This window comes from Cicer arietinum, chromosome 2 (assembly GCF_000331145.2).
Source record: "Cicer arietinum cultivar CDC Frontier isolate Library 1 chromosome 2, Cicar.CDCFrontier_v2.0, whole genome shotgun sequence".
Taxonomy (NCBI): domain Eukaryota; kingdom Viridiplantae; phylum Streptophyta; class Magnoliopsida; order Fabales; family Fabaceae; genus Cicer; species Cicer arietinum.
The window spans coordinates 17,529,482-17,538,268 of NC_021161.2; the positions used below are offsets into that span (position 1 = coordinate 17,529,482).

The window sequence follows — 8,787 nt, forward strand, 5'->3', positions numbered from 1 at the left end:
TGTGCATTTTTTTCTTCTTCAGTTTCTTTTTTCTCTACACCTTTCTTCATTCCCGTACCCTATTTTTTAGCCATTCACTCCCATACTCTGTTTTTCAGTTTCACTCTGGTACTCTGTTTTCCAGTTTCTGTTTTGCGTTTTTTGCTTTCTAATATGTTCGAATATTAGATGTGTTATTTTGAGACTTGGAGGCTAGAACTTATATGTTACTTTACTTTATATTATGTTTCATATATTAGTAGCAATGAACTTTGAAGTTATGACGTACGAAAGTTTCTTTAGTTTTTGCATTTTTCTACTTTTTGCCTTTTATTTGTATGGTATACATTGCTTTTAATGTAACCCTAGACTTCTACGTAGCGGTCATACCGCTACCCGCTACACCGCTAAAGCATTTTGAAGGTTGACTGTTACGCTACGCTTTTTGCTACTAACTACATAGCATTCACATTCAAAAAAGCTCCTACATTACCAACTTTGTTCATGTTGCTTGGGTTTGGGGCCACATAAGGATTTAACTTGTAGACTCGTAGACTTGTTCGAGTTTACGTGTCCGTGCAGCAAAGTCTAGTTAACTTGCACACAAAATCTTGTTAACTCAAATTAGACTCAAACAAACTTGGGTAACCTCACTCAGACTTCCAAGTTGGCGAAATGTAAGTCTAGTAGCAGGGAAAAGTCCCCAAAACGGAAAAGTTTTGAGCATGGTTCATTTGTTTGTTTCATTGTGTTTATGTTAAAAGCTTGACTACATAAGGAAATAGTGCATCCTACTGGTTATAGGATTTCAAAACCTTCCTCATAAGCCCAAAGTCTAGTAAAAGCAAGTTATGGTTGTCAAACACGCTAGTTATTTTGTAGACTCGTCAAAGAGAGCGTGTCCAAGTAGGAAAATCTAATTAACTTGCATTCAAATCTAGTTAACTACATGAGTAGAATCGGATAAACGTGGGTAAACTCTCAAACTCAGGAGTTAGAGGGTAAAATGGTAGGTAAAAGACCTAAAATGACTACTTCCAAGCTTGTTACATTTGTTTGTTTCATGAATCATCATGTTGACATTCCAATTTTCAAGCTTGACTTAAGTAAAGACCTTTGAGCAAAACCTCTTGTGACTCTTCCATACTTCTCCTAGATCCTATTCAAGAGAAACCTGTCCAATTCTGGCAAAGACCTTCAACCAGCAAATCTCCAACAATGATTAGAGTAAGTATTGTGCAATCCAACTTATCTTCATCCATCTTTCGACCGTCACTTAGAACTTGCTGCTGCACAAGGCAACATGTTGTAAATCTGAATCTCTACTTAGAGCTACTTTGGTTTTGTAAGAAGAAAGGCACTACAAACACCAACAGCCAACAACAAAAGCTTGTTTAAACCTACCGGTGAAAACCTTGACATGGCTTGGCAGTGGAATTCTTTGGAGAATATTAATGACAAGGTCGTTACTTGTGATTTTTGGGGGAAGGTCTCGAAAGGAGGTATTATGAGAGCAAAATTGCATCAGATGGGAAGAAGTAGCTCCTTGTAGGAAAACATCCGCTAATGTAATACAGAAACTCAAAGAGGCTCAGGAGAAAAAGAAAATAGCTAATGATTCCTATATGGCAGAGATTAATATCAATGAGGAGGACAGTGATGTTGTACAAGATATTGCAAATGTTCGGACAGGAAAACAATCTGCAATAGGTATTGCCAAGACAAATGTTAAAGGTCCTATGGATGTGATTATGTTTAAAAAGTTGGAGGTATCTCAGAAGACAACAATAGCAATGGTCAAACTTCAAATATCGATAAAAGATGCTTGTGTGAAAGAAGCAAGGGAATTAACTAATCAATACATTGGTCGTTTCTTCTATAGGAATGGTATTCCTTTTAATGTTGTGAAGTCTAAAAGTTTCAAGTTGATGATTGAAGCGATTGGAAATTATGGAGCACACTTAAAGCCTCCAAGTTACTATGAGATTAGAGTTACATTGCTAAAAAGAGAACTAGAGCTCACAAAGAAAATGTTACAGGGACTTGTAATGGAGCGAACAAAATATGGATACTTTATCATGTCAGATGCAAGGACGGAAAGGTTAAGACATTGATCAATTTCTTGGTCAACACTCCAGGTGGGACTATGTCCGTAAGGAGTATTGATGGTTCTAGCTATATGAAGACCGGATTGAAGATATTTGAACTTTTGTACACATTTGTTCAAGAAATTTGAGTGGAAAATGTTATGCAAGTTGTTACCGACAATGGTAGCAACTATGTCTCAACGGGTAAGAATTTTATAATTTTCGTTATCCAATTTGAAATATTAATTATATGCTGCCATATAATGTGATTCATTTATTTTGGTGTTACGTTGTTAGTCTCAAATACCGGCGCGAGGCGTCCAACTCTGAAAATGGGATAGCGGGATGACCGCTATTGCGAATACCAAAAAACAATATATAAGCTAAACATAAAATACAAACAATAGACAAAAATACTAAAAATAAAGGAGTAATCATACTTCATATCTCATATCCAAAATCTAACATCAAAATCAAGATCTAATAGTAATCAAAGTTAAGTTCTAAAAGTAATCAAGTTATGTTGGATAAGACTCAAACTAAAAAACAATCAAAATCATGCAAAATTATGTTCCTCATTTTCACTTGTAATTTCAACCACATCAACATTATCTTGTTTATCACTTGATTCAAACTCTTCTTCTTCCACTTCCATTAGTCAGAGTTGCGACGAGTCTTGATTGGTGTCTAGTAAGTTTTACTGGTTCATTAACCCCAGCTGCATCACCAACAAGTTCCCAAGTCAAGCCATCTTCTCCCAAAGGCATATAATATAATAATATTGTTATCAATATATCATTATGAAGGATGTTTTATTTTCTCTCAAGGCAATGGGGTCATTGGTGCATGTTTTAAGACTGGTTGATAACGAGAAAAAGCCGACAATGGGTAACATATACGAGGCAATAGATAAGACGAAGGAGTCTATTGCAACATCATTCATTCGAAATGAGAATTCTGAAATTTACGCAATTATAGATAATAAATGGGAGTGTCAACTTCATCGTCCATTGCATCCAGCAGAACATTTCCTTAACCTCCATCACTTCTATAGTGACCCAAATGTTAACAAAGACCTGGAAGTGACACATGGACTTTATGGTTGCATTCTGAAACTTTCTAAACATTTTGATGATAATAATAAAGCTCTAAAGGAGATTGTTCAATATAAGAAAGCGCATGGCATGTTTAATATACCTTTTGCAATGTTACAATGTTGTTAATTTAAAATTACATACTTGATACTTGTATGTAAACGGTGGGATTAATTATTTATTGCATTACAGTTGAGTGATGGACTATGTACGGAAACCATGTTCCACATTTGCATGTTGTTGCAATCAAAGTATTAAGTCTGACATGCAGCTCATCAGAATGTGAGCGTAATTGAAGTACATTTGAGCAAGTAAGTCAATGTCAATTGATTTTCTTATATAATTGGATGTAGTGAATTAATTATTTTCTTTTAAAATTATAATATAGATTCGTTCTAAAAAGAGAAGCAAACTTGAACACCAAATGCTACAGAACTTGATTTTTGTGAAGTACAACCAAGCTCTTAAAAACCACTTTGATAACAAGGATTTAATCGACCCCATTCTTCTCAACAACATTGATGAGTGTTATGATTGACTTGAAAAATAAATAGATGAAAATGGTGAACTTGTGGATGATTTGGTCTTAGGAGAAAATGGCTTGGGAGAAGAGTTTGAATCAAGTGACGAACAAGATAATATTGATGTGGTTGAAATTACAAGAGAGGATGAGGAAGAGTTTACATGATTTTGATTATTTTTTAGTTTGAGTCTTATTCAGTAGAACTTGATTACTTTTAGAACTTAATTTTGATTACTATTAGAACTTGATTAATATTACAATTCGATTACTATTAGAACTTAATTTTGATTACTATTAGGAAGAGGTTGAATCAAGTGACGAACAAGATAATATTGATGTGGTTGAAATTACAAGTGAGGATGAGGAAGAGTTTACATGATTTTGATTATTTTTTAATTTGAGTCTTATTCCACAGAACTTGATTACTTTTAGAACTTAATTTTGATTACTATTAGAACTTGATTAATATTACAATTCGATTACTATTAGAACTTAATTTTGATTACCATTAGATCTTGATTTTGATGTTAGATTTTGGTTATGAAATACGAAGTATGATTATCCATTTATTTTTTTGTATTTTGTTTTTGCTATTTTTTAGTATTTTTCTCTACTGTTTGTATTTTATGTTTAACTTTTTTGTTTAACTTTTATGTTTAACTTATATACTATTTTTGTGTATCCCGCTATCCGTGATATCGCTGTCCCATTGTTGGGGTTGGGCGCTCCGCGCTGCTATCCGAGACCGACAACATATCTTGTACTTTGTTTTACCTTTCCCAGCAGTGTTGTTGTGGTGAGTGTTGAATTTGGATTTTTTGCTTTATTCAGGGATCGGGATCTAGAATGCTGACTTATATATATTATGTTAATGTTAATAAATTACGTATGCATGTCATTTATAGGATATTTTTAATATCAGTTATCATACTTAATAAGTTATCCACATGTTTACAAAGAAACTCTCGAGTTTGATAACTTTACTTAGAACCCACCAAATCACCGAAGGTCTAAAATAAAACCTTCAAATATGTATCTAACACTTTTACCACCGAAGGTCTAAAATAAAACCTTCAAATATGTATCTAACACTTTTACTATATCATACCCCTCGTATTTCACATTCAACAATAAGGATCAGTTATTCAGTTTTCACATCAAAGTTTTGCCACTTCACCACCACTAATCCAACTAGCTAACTACTAAATAGGTAAGAGTGGCAAGATGGCGTACGACAAATATGGATATACTCTTTATTTTGTCAAAGCATTTAGTCTTATTAGTAGCAGAGTTGGGCTTGAACTAGTAGTGCTACTACTGCAAGTATTTGACGTAAATAGGAGCATTGGGTTAAGGAATTATGAACCTAAATATCGCACCATAAGAGTCAATTTTTTTTTCGTTCTCTCTAGTACACTCTACCTAAACCCAATATCTTCGTATCACCATGTTATCATTCACAGATTGTGGTAAACGGCGGTTTGTTCAAATTTTGTTACATTTCAATGCTATAGCTGCTATTTGACAACACTTTATACTAAATAGCATATCACGGACCAATAAAATTTTGTTCAAATTTTCAATGCTATACTACTTTTGTGTTGCTATAATTGCTATTCGACAACATTGCCTATCACATAGCAAGTCTGCTAGAAGGAGAAAATCTTACCCTAACCAAAGTTCCTGCGAAGTTTAAGACACGTGCTGCAAGCTCACATGCAGCCCTCATTTTAGCTATACCTTCAGAATCATGAATTTGATACTCACTTGCAATTTCTGGAAGTATATCTGAGCCTACATAAGGAGGCTTTGGTATGTGATCAGGGACAGGTAGACGTGGCGATACTTTTCCACGCCTTAATGGAGGACCTTTTCTTTCCTTCCCCACAACCTGAAGTTCACGTTCTCTTCATATAAGGAAACATTGCGTAAGAATCTTAACAAAATTTTAATTCATCTATTCTACTTACTTCCAGATAAAAAATAAGTATTTGTTTGGACAATAGAAAGCAAATCCAAGATGATGAAGCCAGTGGAGTGTTTATTTTCTGAATAAAGCATTTTGATATTGTTTGGAAAGGAATATATAAGATGAGAAAGGGGAAAATATATGACTTTATATCTATCCTTTACATATCAAGATCTAAATTATAATAAGACGCGAAAAGAGATGAAAAGCACGTAAGGAGAAAAGAAATGGGGAAATCAAGTACGATACTGAGATAGTACACCAACTAAATTTTAATTTTCATGTACAGAAGACCATGAATCCAACACAAACTACAAATTCAGATTATCTAATAAATAGTATAATCTACTTAAATTAAAGGCTGCTTACGAGTACAGATATAAATTGAATTGAGAACACAGAAAAAAGATTTATCATAATATAGTTACAGAGTTGATCAAAAGATTCGGTTAATCCACCAACACACAGATCCTGCCTTTAGTACTCATAATGTCACCTTATTTCATTTGGAAATTATACTTATTTAAACATGGCATCTTACTTTAGTCACTGATTTTTATTTAACCCACTTAATTTTGGTTACTAATTAGTTCATTTGGAAGTTGGAACTCGTGTTGATTTTATCAAACCAGATTTCAAAAGGATATACATTTATAATAGACTGGAATCAATCTCTAGGTAAAAATACAAGTATTAAAAACTTAGAACCTCTTCATATCCTCCTTAACATGATTATTATCTTACATTATAAACTAAGGCAAATTTTAAAGTAGACCACTTATAAAAGTGGTCTACCATGGATCCTGTTTAAAATCACTCAAACTCTAACAACAATCGACAACACTCTTAAAAGTATAAGCTAACAACTTTCCTCGAATTTACCTCTTAGAGGTAACCTGATTGGTGTCGGCTGAACGAGTTGAGTTTTGAAAGACATTTATTTTCCTTTCTATTTATTGAGTCATTGTCTAAACTAAAGACCAAAAAGACAGTTCTGAGGAGTATTGTCAATCTTATAAACGCAGTGTAAATTAAATATTTAAAACCTAATGACGGACTAGAATAATATAAAACAGTAGAAAATCTTCAACATTTTAGGGTTAGTTGATACCTCCTGATTTTCATGGCCTCCTCCAACCCTGACATCCTCCGAGAAAAAACCAGAAATTTCTTTCGGGAAAATGATTTGTTTACTGTAATAATAAGTAACATAGAAAAATCATGACATAAATACCTTCTTTTATGCATTTATTTATTTACCTATGCTTCGAAAAATAATAATTAATAACACTCGGAAAACAGCAATTGACGAACCGGGAAACGCAGTAGGAAGTGAGAGAGTAATAGGAGAACCCATAAGAGAAAGTGAATTTGACGAAGACATTGATGGCTCGCCATTGAAGGAAGTAGAGAGTTTCAGAAATGCAGAGGGTCCGAGCAAAGTAGTGAGCGCCATTCTTATTCTTAATAGCGGATATAGCGGACAAAGGATTTGAAAAAGGGTATTATTATATCTTTTAAAAGGATTTGTATACCAGAAATTTTATTAATAAAATATATGGTTGTATAAGTAAGAAAATGGAAAAAATTAATAAAGAATGAATGATACACCAAATATTTCTAAACATAATATTCGGAAGATAAATACATGTAACCTATTTTGTTTTTTGTTTTTTTTTTTCAAATACTCGGTATATAAGTTGTATACAAGTATTTTTGTTTACAGAAATAACTGGTATATACAGATTTTTTTATTTTAGAAAATAACTGGTATATACAGATTTTTTTATTTTAGAAAATAACCGGTATATAACATATATTCAGAATATTTCCTAATAGACAAATTAATTAGAAAATAAAATGGGATTTAAAATTTTTATTATAAAATCAGATACTGGACAAAGAGGAAGGATTATAAAATTAATTTTGTGTTGCGAAAAGGGTAAAAGAAATACAAAAGAATCAAATTATTCAATATTAACAGTTATCAAAATAAATAAATACTCATTCAAGCTAAGAGTAGTATCATTCAAAGTTGGTGATAGATGGATAGTTATTATTCATTGTGGATTTCACAATCATCATTTAAAAGATACTTTAAAATGTTATTAATATTTAAAACATTTAATTGAAGATGAGTAAAAGTTTATCAATGACAGGATAAAGTAGAGACTTGCATCGAGACACGTATTGAATGGTATTGAAAGACTAAAAAAAGGACAATCTCACATGTATCACCTCGATTTGTAAGCAAAGAAGTGTGTATCAATCTACGTCCTAAAATACTTAATTGTAGTTTTAGTCTCTATATTTTTACTGATTCACGAAATTGATTTCCTTATTTTAAAAGTCAAAAGTTTTGATTCCTTCCTCTAATTTTTTTTAACTAAAAAATATGACTTAAATAACATGACATGTGAAACGATTATATAGAATGATTAACACTCATGAAATTGAAATAAAACGCCGTAAAAATTTAGCTTTCAACTTCGAATTTTATCATATTTTTAATTTAATTAACGATGTATGAATAATTAATGCATCTAAACGATTTTATATAATAGAATTGTATGTCATGCCATTTAAAATATGATCAAATTGTTATTTTTTTAGTTCAAAAATTTGAGGTAAGGACCAAAGTTGTCGACTTTCAAAATAGAGGGACCAATTTAGTGAATTGCTAATAATAGAGTGACAAAAACTGCAATTAAGTCATCCTAGAATTAAGATGTAACAATTATTAAAGTTAATGAAAAATGAGAAGTATGTGTTCTAATATAGAAGACACGAAGACTCAAATGTTGTCAGAGACATTTTCTGAACTCATCCTGATTTGATCATGGACATTGAAATGACAATGTCAATCACAAGGAATGAGGATTTGAATTGTGATTCCCTTTTTTTAAATTAATTTCTGTTTTTTAGTTAACTCAAGATTAATTTTGGTTTCGAACACAACAAAAGCATAACATTCTTGGTTAGCGAAATCAAAAGAAATTATTCTTATGTGATATGTGCTTAGTGAGTGAGAAATTAATAATGATAAGTGGAAGTAAATCACACAGTAATGTATTCTGGTTGAAAGCTAAATTAATCTTGATCAATATAGTATTAATCTTGATCAATATAGTATTA

The 8,787-nt window shown here is 32.0% G+C and overlaps 1 protein-coding gene across 2 annotated transcripts in view; it reads right to left on the reverse strand.

The window, feature by feature from the left end:
• LOC101503821 (methionine aminopeptidase 1B, chloroplastic) overlaps nucleotides 1–7,164 on the reverse strand; it is a 20,001-nt gene extending 12,837 nt beyond the window's left edge. For both annotated transcript variants that reach the window (XM_004514270.4, XM_004514269.4), the window contains exons 1-3: nucleotides 6,967–7,164; nucleotides 6,764–6,845; nucleotides 5,353–5,590 (exon numbers count right to left, since the gene is read on the reverse strand). In XM_004514270.4, coding sequence (XP_004514327.1) covers nucleotides 5,353–5,590; nucleotides 6,764–6,845; nucleotides 6,967–7,108 — 462 coding nt within the window. In that variant the 5' untranslated portion in view covers nucleotides 7,109–7,164. The remainder of the gene's footprint in view (nucleotides 1–5,352; nucleotides 5,591–6,763; nucleotides 6,846–6,966) is intronic.
• Nucleotides 7,165–8,787: the final 1,623 nt, after the last annotated feature.